Source organism: Panthera leo, chromosome D2, assembly GCF_018350215.1.
Source record: "Panthera leo isolate Ple1 chromosome D2, P.leo_Ple1_pat1.1, whole genome shotgun sequence".
Lineage (NCBI taxonomy): Eukaryota > Metazoa > Chordata > Mammalia > Carnivora > Felidae > Panthera > Panthera leo.
Genome location: NC_056689.1, coordinates 19,238,783 through 19,260,349, shown reverse-complemented (window position 1 = coordinate 19,260,349; position 21,567 = coordinate 19,238,783). Strand labels below are relative to the sequence as shown.

Sequence of the window (21,567 nt, the reverse complement as noted above, 5' to 3'; positions counted from 1 at the left end):
GAGTACGTTTTGGATTCTGTGTGTCCCTCCCTCCTTCTCTGGCCTCCCCTGATCATGCTCTCGCTCGGTCGCTCCCTCTCTCAAAAATAAATAAACATTAAAAATATCTAAAGTCCTTTTAAAAATTATGTATAAGGTGAGGTTCTTGCAAGGTTAACATTTAATCCCACAAAATTCTTCCTTCTGTTTGAGTTTAGCTTTGCGTGTGTATACTCACCGGATATCATGCCTTAAAACCCTCAAATAAATAAATTACTTGCTGTATACATCGTATTTCACGATCTGCCTTTTACAGTCATGATTTGGAACACCTTACGTGCTCTCAAACAGCATTCCTGAATGTCATTTTAATGGCTTCCTAATATTTCACTTTTATTGTCATTTTGTGTCTACTGACACATTTTATAAACACACCAGGCAAACTTTGTTTCCAAGAAGCTGGATGAGGTTTTCCTTTTTACTGCCGGATGACTTGAGACAACCAAGGAAGAGACGTGCGGCTTCCCAAAAGACAGGGTCTTGCATCCTCAAGCCAGACTATGCTTCTGCACCTGATATTCTCCCCGATCTCAAGTACTAACCAAAACGGTCGGCTGCCTACAAATTCCTGGCCCCTCACCGCTCTTTTGGAAAGAGTGCTAACAAGCAAAAGTGTAACGTGCAGTTAACACATAAGAAGGAATCAATGAGGGTAGCAACATAACATGCTTACATAACATCTGAAAGATTCCCATGACGTTGAAGTAACCCCGTTTTTCAACACAAGATTTTAACATCCTGAAAATTTTACACTGAGACTAGGTCCTTAACTTCATTTGTAATTAACAAAAGAGGAATGAAGTTCAATGCAACCAACGATGATGCAGAGAGCGTTTCTTTGCGATCTCGTTTTCAAGTTTATCCTTGAGGTCGTGCAGGCAAGTGGCTTCATGCTGTGCCCTGAGACAGTGCTTCTCAAAGGTAGTGATCCTCTGTTGCATGTCTTCCTTCTGGGCCATGGCCTACAGCAGGTATTTCAGAGGAAAGACAGGGAAAGAATTAGTGTACGACACATTAATATACTCCAGACAGAAAAACAGGGTGAAATCCTAATTTCCAAAGAGAAAAGTAGCATCCTCGGGGCACCTGGGTGGCTCAGCCGGTGACGCTTTGTGAGTTGGGGCCCCGTGTAAGGCTCAGCGCAGACAATGCGGAAGCTGCTTGGGATTTTGACCACTCAGTTAACCAGGCTTATTCTTTCCGATGTGTTCAAAGACAAACGAATAATATAATCTCCCGGACATAAAATCTCCTCCCTCGTTGCCTCCGGACACAAGTGAGGTTTCCACAGTACAGGGCCTTCCATCTGGAGGCACACACCAGAAGACAACCATCATTTTTCCGGGAAAAGGGTGGATGAAATCTCACCCAATTACCACAAAGTTGAAGCAGTGGTGTTAACAAATGGAAACCAAACTCAACCTTTCATATAATTGGTAGTCATCTGTAGCTTAGCCTGTAACAAAACTGTATCACATGGTATCTGACACTGCAAATGGAACAAGAACATTCTGCCCTGCTTTTCTTGTCCACCACCCGAAAGATTCCTCTTCCAGCCTTCTGTTTACTAGGCAATTTATGTCAGCAGTCTCAAGAGTGAAAGTGATGAGTCTTAAGAAATGATTGAATTCTCCGCATATTGAACTCAGCTGCGGGGTTTCCACCCATCTTGGCCAAACAACTCCACTGAAAGGGTTATATAATTTCTGCAAATACTTTTGTTTTCAATTCTTACATGACCTCACCTACACTAAGGTACTAAACAGACTGCATGTGTACATACACGAGGGTCTGAGACGGTCTTCCTGAGTTGGCATTGCTGGGCTGGGGGTGAGGTGTGCGGGGACTGTCCACAAAGGGCAGCTCACAGTGACAGGAGGAGGCACAGGGAAACCATCCTACCCTTACTAGTTTCTGTGACAATGATCAGATTCCCATCGACGACCACACGTGCAGAAGCGGCCGCACTCCTCCATGACCTTACACCAGGACCAGCGGGCTGCCCCTCGCTCACTCTGACCGCCACGACCAGGAGCACGGAACCCCTGGGAGGAGGGCAGGGCGGCAGAGGCAGGCGTGACGGCCCCTCGGCAGAGCCGCCCTCTCACGGTCGTGCCCCCGTAAGCGAGTTGAGACCAACACGCTGGTTCCTACGTGCCGAGTGTGTTCCCAACACGGACCGAGAGCACGGCATGGGCCAAGCTCAGATGGCCCACACTCCACACCCGATGGCACTCCGCCACCTGCCCCCCAGGCCTCAGCAGGGGAGAGCCCAGGGAGGACAGATTCAACCACGCAGATGGAGAGACGGCCCGCCCAAGCCCCGGAGTAACGTTCCGTTCTGCTGCTACTTCTGTCAAACTCCACAAGTTCAAACCCGTGGGAAATGAAGGACACACTGGGCAAAGACCGAACAAAACACCCCACGTTTAGCTCGATGACGGCGTGGCCATTTCAAATGCCACCGACTTCACGGACATCTCGCTGCAACTTGGTGTTCTTTTCTTCAGAAATGAAGAGGTCCTTCCCTGAGGTGTCTAGGTTCTCTTCCAGCTTGACCACGAGACTGGAGAGGAGAGCCAGGCGCTCTTTCCTCTAGCTCTTCACCTTTGAAAGCCAGAAAGGGAAACAAGGGACGGGCCCCACCGCTAGTCTTGTTTAAAAAAACAAGGGAAAAAAAGAAACCCCTCCAATCAAATCCTGTGATGACATCTGGAGCTGAACTCTGAATGTGGCCCTTATATCTTCAACGAAACTATACCCCTTTGTGCCACATGTAACTGCTCCTCACTTGGAAACAAAGGGATTGAGTTTGCTCTCAGAAGACTTTCGTTAGTCTTTACTGTAGAGTTACCCTAAGGTCCCCTTCGCCTCATATAACATGAGGGAATACTGGTAAGCTCTTTCTCGCTTGCTTTTTTTCACACAGTTGCTTGTTAACAGCTTTCAATTTTACATTGGAGAGAAAACTTCCCCGGAAAAAAAAGTACACTATGAAATTTGTACCAGCCAATCGATATGCACAACATTTCCACCAACCGCTGTTTTTTAACCATAGAGGTCTGACAAGAATTCAAGAAGCTTAAAAGGAAACTCCAGTTACACAAACACGCAATGTGTGCCTGATCACACACATCATGTGCACAAGTCAAGAACCGCTGTGGCTAGTCACACCGTTTCTTCCTCCGTTTTGTGGCTCCTGAACATAGAATTCAGGGCCATGAGCATCTCCGGCTAACTGGACAGGCCAGCCTGAGACTTCGCCTGTTGCCTCACCACCGTCATCCGGAGAGATCTCTCGTGCCTGGAGACAAGGAACTCCAAATGTTCTAGCAGCAGCTAGCGGGAGAGGCAAAAAGAATCCGTGTTTCAAGAACACTTTCAATTCCGGGCCTTAAGTTCACCAAATGCAAAACCAAGTCTGAATCCTTTAAATTCAATTCCGAGGTAGGGAGCTGCCCAAGCAATTGTGTTAAAATAGCCTTACTTTTCCTCACAGATCAAACAAGGTCTGAGAAAAATGGGTCCCATCCAACTCCACTGGGACATGTGGACCAAGGGAGAGAATGGTGTCCTGTGTGTAAATACACTGGCACGGCGCCTACTGACCCTGGTCTTATTTCTCTCTGCCTTCATTTCTGTGGTTTCCTCTCTCTGTAAGAGCTCCTCCTTGCAGATGGTGAGCTCATCAGTGAGTCCTGCAAACTCCTGGGGTTGGAAACGGGATAAAAGTGGAGAAACAGAGGGGGTCGTTAGCCAGAGCGCACCTGGCTTCCGTGGTTCTCCAGAGTCCACTCACCCTACTCCAATCACCCACAACCTTCAAGTAGCACACACACATAAGTCCCTTCCTCACCAATCACAGGAGTTCCAGGGATTTTTGTAGGAACTGAGACTCAATGGGACAGAGATATTTTCAGGTGCCTTGCAGGTCTATGACAGAGGAAATCTGCTGTTGCCCACTCCCAGCCTCTGGCCTCGTCTGGCAAGCAGGTTTGTGGAGCGGCAATGGGGAAAGGCACCGGGACTCAAAAGCTGCTGACAGCCTGAATAACTGGCTCAAAGTCAACCATACAGAATGGACTCTTCAAAAATGATAGTACGACTCGACGAAAGGAAGAGTTTAAGACTTATTTCCTTAGTCAAGCAGGAAACTTTCTGGCAGAAGGATTTCTGAGAGATGCCAGGGCCTACAACACCGCGTGGGGTTTTTCTTCCGTCAATACTGTGCGCCCACCCAGGACATGGCATACATGTGGGCTCCAAGGAGGTGTACGCACACTCTCCAGTCAATCGAGCGCAGAGACTGATGCAAGGCTCAATCCGTGAGCCATGACATCATGAACTGAGCTGAAACCAAGAGTCAGACGCTTAACTTCCTGAGCCACCCAGGCGCCCCAGAGGTTTTTTTCGCTATAGGACAAATGGAATAAAGTTTCACTTAACTGAAATTCCAAATAAAGAGTGGTTGACTTCGGCAATTCTAGAAAATCTGTGTATAAACAGGTGACATTCTTCAAGGTCCTTCATAAATTAACCCTTTACAAATCAATGGGAATTTTGCCACAGAACTGAACACGTTCCTTGAAATCTGACTTGACAAGGTGAACCCACAGAAGCCTTTCTGACCCTTGATGTAGAACTGTGCAAACCCATTTCCATGTGGAGATATTGTTCCAATAAATTCATTGGAAACTTTTCTGGAGATGTGTGACATTTGGAAAGGCTGGCAGATGAGCTGAGCAGCTTCGAAATATCAAAAAATAGTAACTAAAAGGGAGGTCTGAATCCATGAAATATACGCAGATACTAGGCTATTATAGCATTTCATACCCGAAAACATATAAAAAACTAACAAGATAAAACTTACCAAAACTTGTGCATTGAAACAGACAATACCCACAAGATGCCATTTGCAGTCAAGAGAAAGGCAAACAAAAGTGGAAATTCAGGATTAAGTCCTAATCGCATAAAATGAGCTGTAGCAGACGCTGTCCTCTGGGGAAAGTGTGCACCACCTCCTGTTGCTATTGAGGTCACGTCAAGTGTTGCACGAATCTGCTAATCAGCTCTTGGTAAGCCCTTCATTTCTCCAGTAAATCAAGCACCACAGGAAACGTGATATCTCATGGTTCCTGGGTAATTGTCACCGTGTTAAGCGTAATACCATGAACCATGGATTACACCCCGGGACCCGTCTGATGTGTCCGTAAGGATGCTGGACGTGCTCCCGAGATGCAGAGAAGAATCATGTTATGACAAGAAAAGGCTGAATGGCCTGACATGTACTGAGGCCCACAGCTGCAGCTGCCAGCCGGCCAGCGTGAAAGAAAGGGAAATTCTCGAAGCTCTCGCTGCGGCTATCCCAGCACCTGAAAAACCTGGGGCTTTTTGTGAGACATCTTTTTGTCTCATGTTGAAGATGTGGCATCTCTATGGGGGTACTAATGTTATGAGACGGGCACACGTGCAATCTCGACTCAAACGGAAAGACAAGTCCTGACATCACAAGTTAAGGCAGAAGGAAGGGAATGACCAAAAACTGGAATATTTCAATGCAGGCACAGGATAGCTTGGTGATTTTAGAAAGGGGTTTGGCTTTTAGAATGGTCAAGACGGATAGGAAGAGCAGCTTCTACCACGAAGAGGAAGTACACGGTTTCCCAGACGCCCAAGAGGTGATTGCAGAGAAGAAGGGACTACAGTCCACCACATGTCAACCACTCCAACACAAACAGTGAAAAACCCAAGAAAATCAGTTGAGGAGACCATGGCTGCCTGCACAGGTTTTTCATGCAGAAGGAGGTGCCCTGTCGGGGGGAAATTGCCACAAAGGACATTTATTCACGAAAAAGACAAGTGAGCACAATGATGTTGGGTAGGAAGGGGTGAAGCAGCTACCGTCTGAGCGGACACAGGCTGGGTATGATCAGGGCGACTGGCCCTGTGTAGGAAGCTCACCCCAGGGTCCTGAAGGCAACAAGTGCCAGTGGCCAGTGGTCTGGCTGCACAACCAGAGCCCTTTCCCTGGACCAGTTCCATCCCGGCTCTGTCCCTCAACTCAGGAAGTACGCTGAAAGCAAGGGACTGTCCTTTAAATTTCCACTGACACTGGACAATGTCCTGGCCACCCAGAACCCCACGGGTCACCATCAAACGTGTCTTGGCAGCTCACTCGCTCTGGAGGGCAGCAAGTCTAAGTACACCAGCGGAGAAGGGGCCACGAGGACAGGTGAAGCTCATGACAAATGCCATTTACAAGAAGGACGGTCATTGCTACCAAAGAGAACAACCTCAGATGAAATATATGAAAGGAAGATTCCGAGGGATGTTTTTATAAACTCCGTCAAGGCCAACACAATAAAGAAATCCCTGCTACAGAAAACTGTCCAAATGACGTGGTCACAGGACCTATGTCACAGCCTATCTGGAAACTCAAGAATGAGACTCTGATTATGGTAAAAAAAAAAAAAAAATACGAAAAAGGTTTGGGGGATGCAGAGATTCAAAATGTGTATCCTAAAGAAGGTCGAGTGCAGAGAAAAACCCAGAGGATGTCACAGAAGACAGCACAGAGAGGAGATCTGGTGAAAAACCCAGAGGTCGAGGAAAGCTGAATGGAAGTGCCATCGCTGGAAAGCCTGCTGCCACCAGATGTGATCCGGCAGAGTCTCAGCTACTCTCCCACATGGACCATTCCATGACAAGGGCGCTGGGACTAAAGCCAGCCAGCCGTCTATGGAGACTTGAGCCAGGAAGGCCCTCCTGAAAAGTTGCAAAGACATTGCCCGCATCCACCACATACAGCCAGGCCCCGAGACCCAAAATTGCCCCATCCAGCGGGTCCTCCCCACCCCATGCAGGTCTGCACATCAGGACATTTGTGAGACCCACCCTCACTTTCCAGACAGCAAATCCTTACCAAGGAGCTCAGTGAATCTCTTCACCTGCCATGCACACGTCTGTGCGTGAAAATCGAGGGAGCATGCAGCCAGTCCACCCGAGACGCACGTGTGTCACTACCACCTAAGGGTTTTTCAGCAGGAACATCGTGTGTGAGACTTTTGTGCACTTGGACAACTTACCCACACACGGACATAAGGGACATAAGATCTGATATAAAACGAATAATGTGTTTTCCATAAGTAGTCTTTCAAAAAATGACATTACCTTGTAGCATGCCTGTCTCTGTACCTGCCTGGAGAAAATGCCTCTCAGCCTACTCTCACAGGCCTTTTTGGTAATGCAACAATGTGTTCAGACTCTATTAGGAATATGGCTGTAAAATGCAGGCTAGAAAAGCTTTATAACAATTCATTCACCCCTGTATCTCCTAGGCCATGAGGTAGCAAGCGTACTGATTACATTAAGCAATCATGATGAAGTAGTCACTCTTGAATGTTAATGCATGGTTACGCATGTAACAATGTAAGTATACAGGAATCTTTCTAATTCCTCCATTTCTGATGACTAGTTCTGGAGATACACTTAAAAACAGCTTAGTGTGTAACCTAAGCCAACACTGATGCGAGTTCTGGTAGACAATTTATCCTAGAAACAAAACGGAGAAAAAACTTAGGTATGAATACAGCACAGAGCTGTGAACCTGTTTTCTATGTAACTGTTTCCATAGCTTCCTCGACTCGGAGAATATGGTATATATGACATAAAACATACAAATGTTAATGAAATTTTTGTGTTTCTACTAAGGTTTCTGGACAACAGGAGAGTTTGAACACTTAAGATTTCTGGTGAGGAAGTTATACATGGATTTTCAATTGTGGGCAGGATTTAAAACCGAGAACCAAGTTTTTCTAGGATCAGTTGTGTAGTCATCCGTGGGGAAAAATGGAGAAAGCACTACCATCGTCAACAGAAAAAAGTAAAATAGAATTTTTTTATTTTAATTTTTTAAATGTTATTCTTTATTTCTTAGAGACAGAGACAAAGAGCAGCAAGGGAGGGGCGGAGTGAGAAGGAGACAAGGAATTCAAAGCAGACTCCAGGCTCTGTGTTGTTAGCACAGAGCCAGACTCGGGGGTTACCTCGCCAACACAAAGTTCATGACCCGAGCTGAAGTTGGCTGTTTAACCGACTGAGCCACCCAGGAACAGAATAGGAGTAATTTGGAGGTTCCTTGTACACAAAGCAAACCTGTTTCCCCAAAAGAGTTAGTTACTAAGTTGCTCAGCAAAAGCCAGCACAAAGGGCCAACAGGCAGGACACAGTTTCAGAAGAAAGGCCGTCTTCTCAGAGATCGTGGCGTATTGTACACGGATGGGGCAGGATGTCGGCATCTCTGCACAGCGGGAGGCGCTCCCAACACAGCCAAGCTGCTGAGAGGCGAGTGGGGCAGGTGCAGGGAGGACTGCAGGACTCGGTCCCTCCACGAGTCCACCCAAGTGAAGACAGGGTACAGATCTCCAGGGACCTCACACATGGCCTCTGAGACATGCAAGCTCCATGACAGAGTACCCAGGGACCAGCAGGGAGAGGGAAGAGCAGGAAAGAGGCAAAGCCATCTCCCTGGCTTCTGACCACCGGACCAGGTAGCAAGCTGCTACGTTCACAAGAGGAGGCAGAGATGTTTGCAGATTTGTGGCCCATGTGGAACTCAAAGAGCCGACAACCCACCCAGATGGAGCTTCACTATGAGGCGGTCGGAAAGGTGTCCAAGAGACAGAGGGGGGTGGATGAAGAAGAATTCAGGGCAGCCGAACCTCCCAAGAAGAATCTCCTCCCCGATTCTGAGTGACTCAGACTCGTGACAAAATCAGCCATCCTGCAGCAGCACTGTGCACACGTTCCCCCTATTCCACCAAACCACACACTCCCATGCCCTTCTATTGCTCTCCGTATAACCACATACGTCTTTGGGTGAGGTACCTGCAGCACATAGTGTTCAGCACCTAGAACAGTACCTGCCATGCACTCAATAAACAGGTGAACACTTTAGTGTACGCCTTGTACTCACCCAGGTAACTATTACACACATTGCTTTTCAATATTACGTAGTTCTGTGTAGGGTATAAAGACACAAACTGTCCTGTGCTTTATGTGATGGGTGATATGAGGCGGTTGTACCTGTTGCCTAAAGCACGAATCTTATAGCTCAACCCACACAATAGGAGCCACACTACCCAATGGCGTCTACCCTGCTTCCAGTCGTGTCACCCCCCAACACACTATCCACACAGTAACAGCACCAGCTTTTAAAAATTTTAACATCATGTCAGTCCTTTCCCCTGAGGACACAATGACCCAAGGCCCTTCTCTGAATACCAAATTCCTTACGGGAAAGTTTCTGCCCAACACCAGCGGCCTGGTGCCTCACTTGACTCCACTTCCCCTTCCATAGCTTAAAACAAAGCCACGTTTCTCCTTGATTCTGGCTTTTGGCCCCAGAGACTGCTTGGAGAATGTTCTGTTAGACTCAGATGCTGATGGACCTCTCCAGAAAAAGCCTTTCCTGAACGGCAGTGCGCAAGTAAGCAATTCCTCCTAACTGCATCATTCTTTCAGATAAACTCAGATGTGCCTCCACCTTCGACTCCGAGGAACACAGATGCCAGATCCCAACTACCACAATGGTGCAGGGTCATAAAGGGGCTCAACAAGGGTGCCTAGTTGTGTCTGTGCAGATGATGCAGGTGCACCAACCCAGAAACCCTTGTTGTCGGGGTTGCACTGTACAGTTGAGGGGCAATTCATCCCGATTCTGCTTCAGTTTCTGGGTCTCCCTTCCTCTGCCCTTTTGTCCGTACTTCCTCTCTCTCAAAAGTAAATAAATATTACCAAAAAAATTTTTAAAAAGCCAAAACTGATCAAACACTCACAGAATAAGTGTCACCCCATCCACCTCCTCGTCCTGCTTTGCCACATCCAGCCCGTCACTGCAATGCTTGCCCTGGGCAAGCACATGAAAGGGGAGGAAGGCAGCGGCGGTGGGGTGGGGGGGCCTGAGACACAACATCACCACTCAATGGACGCTGGCTGAGGATGAGCAAACTGACCATTTTAGAACGACGGGTACTAGGCAAGGATTACAGGGTTTCGTTTTCTCCTGCAACAAATGCTGTTGAGCAAAATGTTTACTATGACTTCTCTTTCTTCCCCGCCTGCTCTTATACTTGTGAATATTCTGTTAGTCAACCTGTCATGAACTGGGAAAGATGATTTCAATCTGAAGCATGTTTGAAGGAAGGCATCAAGGAGACACTGAGGTAGTCACAACTGGAAGGAATGAGACCCCAACAAAAGGGAAGCCCGCTGAGCCAACACTAATGTTCAGAGTCCTCTCTCTCCCTCAAGACATGTGAGGATTCTGAATTTCTTCAGGGATTTGAGGCAATATACCAATGAGCAGGAAAGGAAACAAAACAGACAAGCAGAAAATCACTGATAACCAACACTGTACAGCACAGGGAGGTACAGAAAATTACCCCGGCACTCGGCAAACACTGCCTGAGAAGCTGAGCCTTCAATAATCTCATTGTGCTGCGGAGAAAATACCTGGGCTTTTGGACCAAGCCCCAAAGAGGGGTCCTGGAAGACACTCCAGGCCTCGAGATGGACATCCTGGAGGACTACACGGGGGTGGTGAACATTTTGAGCCCCGCTCACACTGAACCTTACAAAGACAGAGGACCGGTGACAAGTCATTCAGGCCTGACTGAGCTCAATAACCATCACACTCAGTGTGTGTGGGATGAAAGGCTGAAGAAAAGCAAGCACACGAAGAGCCTCTATGCTTCTCCATAATGTCCAACACAAAATTTAAAAAAGAAATTGAGAAAAGAAAAAGAATAAATGAAAAGAAATGAAAAAAAGAAACAAAAGAAAGAAAAGAAAAAAGAAAAGGGATGCCTCGGTGGCTCAGTCGGTTAATCATCCCACTTTGGTTCGGGTCATGATTTCACGGTTTTATGATTTGATTCCCGTGTCGGACTCTGTGCTGACATTGAAAAGCATGGAGCCTGCTTTGGATTCTGTGTCTCCCTGTTTGTCTCCATCTCCCATGCTCAAGATTTGTCTCTACCTCTCTCTCAAAATAAATAATATTAAAAAAATATATTTTAATAAAAAAGAAAAAAAAAAAACAGGGAAAGGCACGAGGATAGCTCAGGTTACTCGTTTAGGTGACCAAAATTTGGTTTCGACCCAGGTTTGTGAGTGTGAGCCCTGTGTTGGTCTCTCTACTGATAGAATGGAGCCTCTCAAGAGTCTCTACGCTCCCCTCCCATCCTCTACCCCGACGCGTACTCTCACTCTCTTTCTGAAAAATAAATAAATAAACATTTTAAAAAACAAGGTTTTACATCCTATAGACGAAAAGAAGAAAGAACAGAAAGAGACCAAAGGGAGACACACCGACTGGAAATACGGGATGCAAAGGTCAACTGTCCAACAAGCCTACTTGACAAATGGGAAATTTTCAGAGAATCAAAACAGATTCTAAACCTAAAAATTATCAGAGCTAAAACTAAGAACTCTAGGCGCCTGGATGGCTCATTTGGTTAAGCATCTGACTTCAGGTCAGGTCGTGATCTCGTGATTCGGGAGTTTGAGCCCCGCGTTGGACTCTGTGCTGAGTGCTCAGAGCCTAGAACTTGCTTCGGTATCTGTGTCTAGCTCTCTGTTCTTCCCTTGCTCAAATTCTGTCTTTCCAACATAAATAAGAGTAAAAAAAAAAATTTTAGTAAGATTAAGAACTATGTGGGCTTAATATCAGACTAAACACAAGTGAAGAGAGCCACAGTGAACTGGAAGATAAGTATGTAAAAATTTATCTAGACCATACACAGAGAAAAAATCAATAGAGAAACCCAAAAGACACACAAAATATGGTTGAAGGGTCCAATGAGAACCTTCAAAGTAGAGAAAACACAGAATGGGGGTTACCAGATCCCTACAAAGAATCAAAACTTTCCAAAACTCCTAAAAGAACCATGACAATGACTCCACAAAGAATGCCTGAGGCAAAAAGATGTTAACAGTCATGAGAGGTAAAAGATACCGCCTTCCATGGGACAAGACTACCAGCTCACGTTTCCAGAAAGCAAATGAAGCCAGATGATGGATTGTCATCTAGAAATTGTTGAATGAAAATAACCACCAACCTGGAAGTCTTTACCTAATAAAAACCTTCAAAGTGAAGACAAGGTAAAGATATTTTCCAGGCAAAACAAAAGCAAAAAGAGAAAAAACAAACAAAAAACTAAGATTAGGAATCAACTACACAAACGAACTAAAAACAATATTAAAACACGTCGTTAAAGAAAAGAAACCTAGTCTCTGACAGATATAGGAAAAATCAAGGCTTCCAGAACAGCGTCCCAACAGAAAGGCTATGAGAACAAATCTTAACAATCATTAAAGACACAAAACAATGACAACTACGCCAAAATCTATCTAAAACTTTAAAATTTTACCGAAAAAAAGGTGAAAGTGTTCACCGTGGTTCAAGTGTCAAAGGAAACAGCAGGGGCACCTGGTTAACTCAGTCAGTTGAATGTCCGACTTTGGCTCAGGTCACGATCTCACGGTTTGTGAGTTGGAACCCCGTGTCAGGTTCTGTGCTGATGGTTCAGAGCCTGGAACCTGCTTCAGATTCTGTGTCTCCATTTCTCTAGCCCCTCCCCCACTTTTTTATGTCTCTCTCAAAAAACCAATAAATATTAAAAAAAAAAGAAAAGAAAAATGAGACGGCAGTGTCAAGGAAGCAGTCCAAGTCCTGAATCAGGCGGGGGTCAGTTTAAAATGCACCAGCCTCTAGAAATATATTCCAATTACCTACCAGATACGTGTACATTTCAAAAATCCCTCATATTTCTTTTTTTTAATATATGAAATTTATGGTCAAATTGATTTCCATACAACACCCCGTGCTCATCCCAAAAGGTGCCCTCCTCAATACCCATCACCCACCCTCCCTTCCCTCCCACCCCCCATCAACCCTCTGTTTGTTCTCATTTTTTAACAGTCTCTTATGCTTTGTCTTTCTCCCCCACTCTAACCTTTTTTTTTTTTTTTTCCTTTCCCTCCACCATGGGCTTCTGTTACGTTTCTCAGGATCCACATAAGAGTGAAACCATATGGTATCTGTCTTTCTCTGTATGGCTTATTTCACTTAGCATAACACTCTCCAGTTCCATCCACGTTGCTACAAAAGGCCATATTTCATTTTTTCTGATTGCCACGTAGTATTCCATTGTGTATATAAACCACAATTTCTTTATCCATTCATCAGTTGATAAAAATCCCTTATATTTCTAATGGAAGGTCAGAGGCCAAAAGAACAAATAACAGGTGGGACCAGGAAGAAACTAGTAATATGGTAGGTGTAAACCAACATAGCAGTCACACGTACTCAAATACTCCAAGCAAAAGATTGACTATCAAATTCATTAAAAGGAAACTAAGCATTCACTGGTCACAAAGTTACACCTTAAAACGAATGATCACTGACAGGTGGAAGTAAAAGATCGCCAGGCAAATCCTACCAAACAGAAAACTGATGTGGCCACTGGGACCCTCCAATAAAATACCCTCTATAGCAAAAAGCTCTACTAGAGAAAAAGAGGAACAATTTGCGATTAAAATTCCATCTTCCAAGAAAACAAGACTAATTTGCATATAACTGATAACGCAATGTCAAACTGCAGAAAAATTGACAAATATAGAAAAGGGCCACATCCATAAGCACGATGGGAGACTCGAAATAACATCTCTCAGTATCGGACAGAACTGACAACAACAGGAAAATCAAGGGAGTGGGACGGGGCTGTCCAAAATGCAGTCACGTACTTTATTATAAGTACTTGAAATGAGGCTCCTCCAAACTGCGATGTATAGAAAGTATAAAATGCACACCACATTTTAAAGAAAACATAAAAGAGAATGCAAAATCTTTCATTAGTTTTTTCTCACAGTAGCTAAACACTGTGATATGTTAGTAGTATTAAACTCATTCTCGTCTATTACTTACTTGATTTAAAGTTGTTACTAAAATCTGAATTCTGTCATTAACAAACTTCATCTAACCTATAAATATAGAAATACTGCATATCTTACCGATAAATATTTTTTTCACGTGACCAAAGAACAGTTCATGAAAACTCATATATGCTAGGACACTAGGAAAGTCATCTCATCTCAAAGGACTGAAATACTGCAGGGCATATTTAGGGCTTGCATTCAATGAAGAGTTCAATTTCCCCCAAAATTCATCACTTCCAAAGTGATGGTATGAAGACAGGGAGACTTCCGGTGATGACCAGTCATGGGCGGCTGAGAGAGCACTGTCACCCTTGCCACCACAGGAGGACATGGAGAAGCAAGCTGTTGATGAACCAGGAAGCTGACTCTCACCTGACTCTGAATCTGCAGACGCCTTGACCTTGAGAACTTCCCAGTCTCCTCAACTATAAGAAAGAAGCTTCTTCTGCTTATTAGGCAGCCAGTCTATGGTATTTTGTTATAACCACACCAAAACACTGAGACAGATAACTTCATGGAATTAAGCTAGAAATCCGCACAGAGAGAACGAGAAAGTATCCCAAAATATCAAGGTGTTATGCTACTAAACATTGTGATGAATTAAGAAAAAAAAAATGCCACAATGAAAGTTAGAAAATAGTTTCACATAAAAGATAAACATTTGGCTTATCAAAACTTGTGAGATCAGTAAAAGTGTGCTTAAAGGGAGACTCATAGGGATAGCTCAGTCCCTCGGCAACCAACTATTGATTTTGGCTCAGGGCCTGATCCCATGGCCACAAGATCGAGCCCCGAGCAAGGTTCCTCACTGAGTGAGGAGCCTGCTTGAGATTCTCTCTCTGTCTCTCTCTCTCTCTCTCTCTCTCTCTCTCCCCCTCTGCCCCTCTGCCCTGCTCATGCTCTCATTCTAAAATGAATCAACACACCAATAAGCAAATACAATACACATACTGGAAAAGAACAAAGGCTAAAAATCAAATGAAGGATGTCTTTCTAGAACTACAAGAAAGGACAGAAATCACCACATAGATGGAACAATAAAAGGCAGAAAATCCGTGCAACAGAAAACAAAGAGTAGATGTCAGAAATCAAAAAAGCCAAAGTTGGTTGTCTGAGAAAGGGACAAAGCACGATTTACCTCTATCAAGGATTACTAAAGTAAATATCAAAACATATGCTGCAGATAAGAAGGATATTATAAACCAGTTTGCACTTTTTTCTTGGTAAGTTTGGGAAGTCTGAGCAAATTCTTCGAAAACAAAATGCCTTATCTAGAAAATAGAAGATATGGGAAATCGGAAAAATCTTGTTTCCACTTAAAAAAGCAATCTGCCATGAAATCCCTTCTCTCAAGGAAAACCTAACACCAGCAGGTTTGCCTATCACTTTTTCCCAAAAATAAAGAACATACAAAAAAATTCTTCTGGGAAAGCACAAGGAGTGCTCCTACCTACGTCGTTTTAGGAGGCCAGCAGGACCTTAACCTCAAACCCCAGGAAAGACAGCAAAATTGCGTGCAAGTGAACACCCACTACTCTCGAATACAGATGCAAGAATCCGAAGCACAATAGTTACAAATGGAATCCAATGAAAAGAGAATGGAATCCAATGAAAAGAGACAACAGGTTCTGCTTATTCTAGAAGGTCAAGAGTTGTTTTACGTTAAGCCAAAACATTAAAAAGAAAATCTCTTTTTGCAAAAGGTGCACAAAACACTTCTCAGAAAATTTAGTCATTATTTCATTGATGATTTTTAAATCTTAGAAAATTAAAAATAGAGAATTTTCAAATTTTGATAGACCACTCTACCAGTAACGCCACTGGTGTCATATGTAGTGGTAAAATACTGAACTCTTTGGGTTCCTGAGTGGCCTATAGTTGGTGAAGCTTCCAGCTCTTGATTCAGCTCAGGCCATGATCTCACGGTTCATGGGTTTGAGCCCTGCATCAGACTCTCAGGTGAGAGTGTGGACTCTTCTTGGGAATCCTCTCTTTCCCCCCTCAGTCTCCTTCCCATGCATGTGCTCTAAATAAATAAATAAACAAACTTTAGAAAATATATACAAAAATAATGAAAACCTTCTCTCTACTATCTGGAAGGAGACAAGGACACCTACTCTCACCACTTCCTTTCAACACTGTACTGGAGGCCCTAGCCGGTTCAAGGCAAGAAAAGTGAAAATGGTCACACTACTGGAAAGAAACAAAAGAAACTTACAAAAGGCAACACTGGGAGAATGAAAGGCAGACATACACAAGAATATGAAAAATTCTGCCATTCACAGATATATTCCACACTCATAGAAAGACCTCTTTTGACAAAACAAAAAACACACAAAACTATCACAAAGTGGCTTGCAAAAGGCAAATATTTGACAAAAGAAATATGCAAGTGGCTTAGAAGCACTTGCTTCCTGGGTCCCACGGGAGCAGCATGAATACTCCACACCTCCCAACACCTGAGCCCCAGCAAAGAGCAAACACAAGAGAAAAGGCAATACCAGGGATGAGCCACCGGGGAGCTCCCTCACTCTGTTGCTCGTGGGGAAAAGACACACGCGCCACCATTCATGACCTGCTCTTCCAAGGCAACCCAATACGATGCATGTGGATCTGCAGGCAGCCTCTGCACAAACCGGAACACCCACCGGAGGAAGAATAAACCGTTCCGTGCTCACTCACTAGGCCTTTGACAGCAAGGGAGGACGAGCAGAGCCACACAAGGAAAGCAGGTGCATTGCGCACACACAGCGCTCAAGGGTTAGCTCAACATGAAGCGACGAACAAGCCAAAGCAATTGCCGGTGAAAGTCAAGACCGTGGTTACCTTTGGGGGACGTTCGGTGGGAGTCAGCAGGAGGTAGGAAGCACGGTAAGGTTCCAGTTCTTCACATCCAGGTGGTCGTTCCAAGAATGTGTTCGCTGAGTGAAAAATATGGAAGATCAGCTGAAAGTAGTGGCCTAGGATGTTCCAAACGTCCACCGCGTGCCACACAACTAGGCCGCTCTGTGCGGGCAGCTAACCCCCAAGAGAAGCAAGGAAGCCCCACCCATCTGAGTGCGGAGTCAGGAAAGAGCATCCAGACGCCAGAGGAGCTACCGCCACACCCTACTCGCCTCCAGCTGTTCATCTGGGGGAGTCCACATCACCTTCCTAAACATCACTGGCCACAAGACACTGAATGCAGAAGCAGCTGGAAGAATAAAGATCTTGCACTAAGCAAATGCCACGCTTCTACACAGTGTTGTTCTGAAAATGTACGGATTTTTTCCATGAAAGGTATGAGTACGTTAATAAGTACTAATTTATTGTCTTTAAGTGAATTCATCACATCTGAGATGCTCGGATTTGGTTTGGTTTCCTTAATGTTTGTTTTTGAGAGAGAGAGACGCAGGGCACGTGAAGGGGAGGGGCAGAGGGAGAGGGCCACAGAGAATCTGAGACAAGTCCAGGTTGGCAGCTGGCAGTACAGAGCCCGACATGGGGCTCTAAACCATCAACTGTGAGATCATCACCTGAGCCAGAGTAGGACCCTTAACACAGAGAGGCACCCAGGCGCCCGCTTCAATTCTCGGTTTAACCTCACCACAGTAGAGATCAAGAGACACAACCCCCACACTCGAAGGCTCTCTGGGGCCTTCAATAATCCCCTGATGTCCAAATGTCCCGACACCACCGAGTTTGAGAAACACTGACCCAGGGGAAAAAGGGCACGCTCCCCTTCTCCTCAACTTCCCAATTTCTATAGGGTTTCCCCAGCTCACCAAACTCTCTAGGGCCTGGCCCACAGGACTGGAGGGCCTAAGTCGACTTTTTTTCGTGAAAGCCGCCTCGGGGGACAGGACATGTGCAGCCTGTGTGGGGCCAAGTAACAGACAAGGCGGGACGGTCTGCGACAGCCTCGGCGTGGGCAGGCGGCACACTTCTCACACCACAGTAGCGGCTGAGGCAGGCACCGGGAGAACCTCCCAGAGGCAGCCTCTTGCAGTGAGAAGGGCCCTTACGGTCCCCCGAGCGCCCCACACACCGAACCCGCCGCCAGAAAGCGGCCACCATGACTGATGGGAGCCTGTGGGCATCCACATGGACAGTCTGTACTTTCTCCCGAGGGTGGCCAAATGCTGTCCCAGCATGAGTAGAACCAGGGGGCCCTGAGCCACCCGGCTTCTCATGGCTGGCATTGTGACGTCTGCGGGAGTCCTTGTGTCGAGGTGTTCTGCAGAACTCACCTGCCTCGATGGGGACGCCTTCTGAGAAGCAGGAGCCCCAAGGTGACATCCTTGTAGTTGGAAGTTATCTAGCAAGCGAGAAGAGCGACGTTCAGGGAGCACTTCTCTTGCCTTCTACAGCCTTCAGGAGCCTTCGCGAGCCTTCCTACTGCCTTCAGGAGCCCACTCTCCTCCCGCCCACCTCTCTGCCTGGCAAATGGGCTGTGGGGCCAGCAGACACAGAATCAGCTGCCTCAGGGCAGGAAGACCATCCAGTGGTAAGTTGCAACGATGGAGACTCATCAACAAACACCCGCCCGGACGCACTCTGGTACAACGTCAGAAGAGAACCCGATCTCAGCCGTGCTCCTTGGGCGTGGACACACGTCAGCAAAGTTTTGGGGTTTTAACAAAGGCCTCGCCTCAGAGGGCTGTACGAATACCTGCTCCTGGGAGAGACTTTGCAGCAGTGAGGGCAGGAATGTGTGTGACATCTCTGGAGCTTCCTCTCACGTTTGTTAAAACTGTCTAAAAAACTAGGCAAGAGGCCAAACACCCCCCCAAAAGATGCATGGGCGGGTTTCCATGCAATCATAACCCACATATGTGCTCTTTCCAAGCCTATTCCTCACCCCCTTCCTTGGCCACCGAGAGCGGCTCCAGAGCATGTACGAGCCCCGATGTACAAGCCCCGATGTACATGTACGAGCCCCGATGGGCCAGGTTCGGGACACCCTGGGCTACGGTGGAGCCTCATTGTTCCTGATTGTCCATGTTTCCCAAAGAGCGAGTTCCCCCCCCCCCTTGTCGCTTTTGGAAGACACACTGTGTCCCAAGCAAAGCAGCAGTGCTGACTGCCCACACATGGCACACTCTGACCCGTGTGAGGGGTCATCTCAGTGTGGATTTTAATTGTAGTCCTCTGATGAAGAGTGACTTTGAGCATCTTTTCCTTTTTCTTGTATTCAATATAATTTATTGTCAAATTGGTTTCCATTCAACACCCAGTACTCATCCCCACACATCCTCTCCTCAATGACCATCACCCGCTTTCCCCTCTCCCCCACCCCCCATCAAGCCTCAGCTTTTTCTCAGTATTTAAGACTCTTACGGTAAGACTCCTTCCCTCTCTGTAAATTTTTTCCCCCTTTCCCCTCTCCCCTGGTCTAAGTTTCTCAGCATCCAAATACGAATGAAAACATATTGTATCTGTCTTTCTCTGTCTTATTTCACTTGGCAGAACACCATCCAGTTCCATCCACTTTGCTACAAATTTCATTTTTATTGCCACGTATTAGTCAATTATGTTTGTAAACGACCATTTCTTCATCCATTCATCAGTTGAAGGCTATTTAGGTTCTTTCCATCATTTGTCTACTGTTGAAAATGCTGCTATAAACATTGGTGTGCCAGTCCCTTATGCCCCAGCACTCCTGAGTCCCCTGTATTCTAGCAGTGCTTTTGCTGAGTCATAGGGTACATTTATTTTTAATTTTGTGAGGAATCTCCACAGTTTTCCAGAGAACCTTCACCAGTTTTCTTTCCCACCAACAATGCAAAAGGTTTCTTGTTTCTCCCCATCCTCTTCAGCATCTATAGTATCCTGATTTTTTCATTTCCCCCAGTCTGATGTGAAGTGCAATCTCTGTGTGGTTTTGATTTGTATTTCCGTGAAGAGTAGTGGTGTTGAGAGCCAGATGAGGAGCCTCTTGTCAGGTGTCTCTTGGCGATCTGTAGGTCTTCTTTAGAAGAGTGCCTATTCATATCTTCTGCCCAATTCATGACTGGATTGTTTTCAGATGTGGAGTTTGGTGAGTTCTTTATAGGTTTTTGGACAGTAGCCCTTGTCTGATAAGTCATTTGCAAATACACCCATTTCATCTGTTGCCTTTTTTGTGTTTATTGTTTTCTTCGGAGTGCAGAAGGTTTTTATCTTTATGAGGTCCGTATAGTTCATTTTTGCTTTTAATTCTCTTACCTTTGGAGATGTGTCATGTAAGAAATTGCCGCAGATGAGGTAAGAGAGGGTCTGTCTTTTCTCTTCTAGAGTTTTTACAGATTCCTGACTCACATTCAGGTCTTTATCCTTTTTAAGTTTATTTTGAGATATCTCTAAGGAATTGGTCTAGCTTCTTTTTTCTACATGTTGTTACCAGTTCTCCCAACAACATTTGTTAAAGAATCTGTTGTTTTCCCATTGGATACTGTTTCCTGCTTTGTGGAAGATTAGTGAGCCATATATATTTGGGTCTGATTCTGGGTTCTATATTTTATTCCATTGGCCTGTGTGTCTGTGTGCCCATACCGTACTGTCTTAATTACAGGTTTGTAGCAGAAGCTAAATTCCGAGATTGTGATGCATCGTGTTTTGGTTTTAGACTTCAATAATACTTTGGATATTCGGGGTCCTTTGTGATTCCACATAAATGTTAGGATTGTTTGTTCTAGCTTTAAAATAATGCTGACACAATGTTGATGTGGATTGCAGTGAATATGCCGATTGCTTTGGGTAGTATTGACATTTTAACAATAATTATTCTTCTAATCCACGAACATGGAAGATTTTCCCATTTCTTTGTGTCTTCTTCAATTTCCTTCATAACCATTCTATAGTTTTCAGCATAATTTTTTTATATCTTTGGATAGGTGTCTTTGTTATTTAGATTATACGTATTTTATGGTGCTGGCGCAATTGTGAATGCGATCAATTTCTTGATATCTCTCTGTTTTTCATTATTCGTGTATGAAAATGCAGCGGGTTTCTGTACATTGATTTTGTACCCTGCGACTTTGCTGAATTCATGTTTCAGTTCTAGGAGATTTTTGTTGCGGTCTGTGAGGTTTTCCATGTAGAGTATCATGTGGTCTCTGAAGAGTGAAAGTTCGACTTCATCTTTGCCATTTTGATGCCATTTATTTCATTTTGTTGTATGAATTCTGGTTTCGGGAATTCCAAAACTACGTTCAACAACAGTGGTGAGAGTGGACATCTTTGTCATGTTCCTGATCTCAGGAGGAAAACTTTCATTTTTTTCCCCAGGAGGATGATACTAGCTATGGGCTTTTATCATCAATGGCTTTTATCATGTGTACTTATGTATGTTCCTTCTATTCCAACTTTCGTGAAAGTGTTTATTAAGAAAGTTTGCTGTGTTTTGTCAAATGCTTTTTCTGCCTGTATTGACAGAATCATGTGGTTCTTGTTCTTTTAGTAATGTGATATATCATATTGATTGATTTGCAAATATTGAACCAGCCCTATAGCCCAGGAAGGAATCCCATTTGACCATGGTGAATATTTTCATATGCTGTGTGTTTGATT

The 21,567-nt window shown here is 45.1% G+C and overlaps 1 protein-coding gene and 1 long non-coding RNA gene across 3 annotated transcripts in view; one reads left to right on the top strand and one right to left on the bottom strand.

Moving 5' to 3' along the window:
• LOC122201865 overlaps positions 1-21,567 on the top strand; it is a 49,172-nt gene that overhangs the window by 16,652 nt on the left and 10,953 nt on the right. The gene's annotated exons all lie outside the window — the stretch shown is intronic.
• Positions 392-18,351, bottom strand: LOC122201858 (liprin-alpha-4-like). Of its 2 annotated transcripts, none has more exons than XR_006194346.1 (3): positions 17,802-18,260; positions 16,864-16,958; positions 392-1,001 (listed from the first exon to the last, which is right to left on the bottom strand). XR_006194346.1 is itself a non-coding variant. In XM_042907819.1 (3 exons), the coding sequence occupies exons 1-3, from the start codon at positions 18,313-18,315 to the stop codon at positions 843-845; spliced, it is 303 nt and encodes a 100-aa protein (XP_042763753.1). In that variant the 5' UTR covers positions 18,316-18,351; the 3' UTR covers positions 392-842. The 2 variants fall into 2 exon arrangements, 1 of the variants encoding a protein (XP_042763753.1); XM_042907819.1 differs by lacking the exon at positions 17,802-18,260 and adding an exon at positions 18,267-18,351.

Bases quoted from the DNA above. Each gene is read 5' to 3' on its own strand.
- LOC122201858 (XM_042907819.1), bottom strand. From the start codon at position 18,315: ATGTCACCTTGGGGCTCCTGCTTCTCAGAAGGCGTCCCCATCGAGGCA. The intron at 16,959-18,266 runs GTGAGTTCTGCA...TTTTTCACTCAG, and splicing joins AGGCGTCCCCATCGAGGCAG to CGAACACATTCTTGGAACGA. The intron at 1,002-16,863 runs GTAACCACGGTC...TACCTGCTGTAG, and splicing joins CCACCGAACGTCCCCCAAAG to GCCATGGCCCAGAAGGAAGA.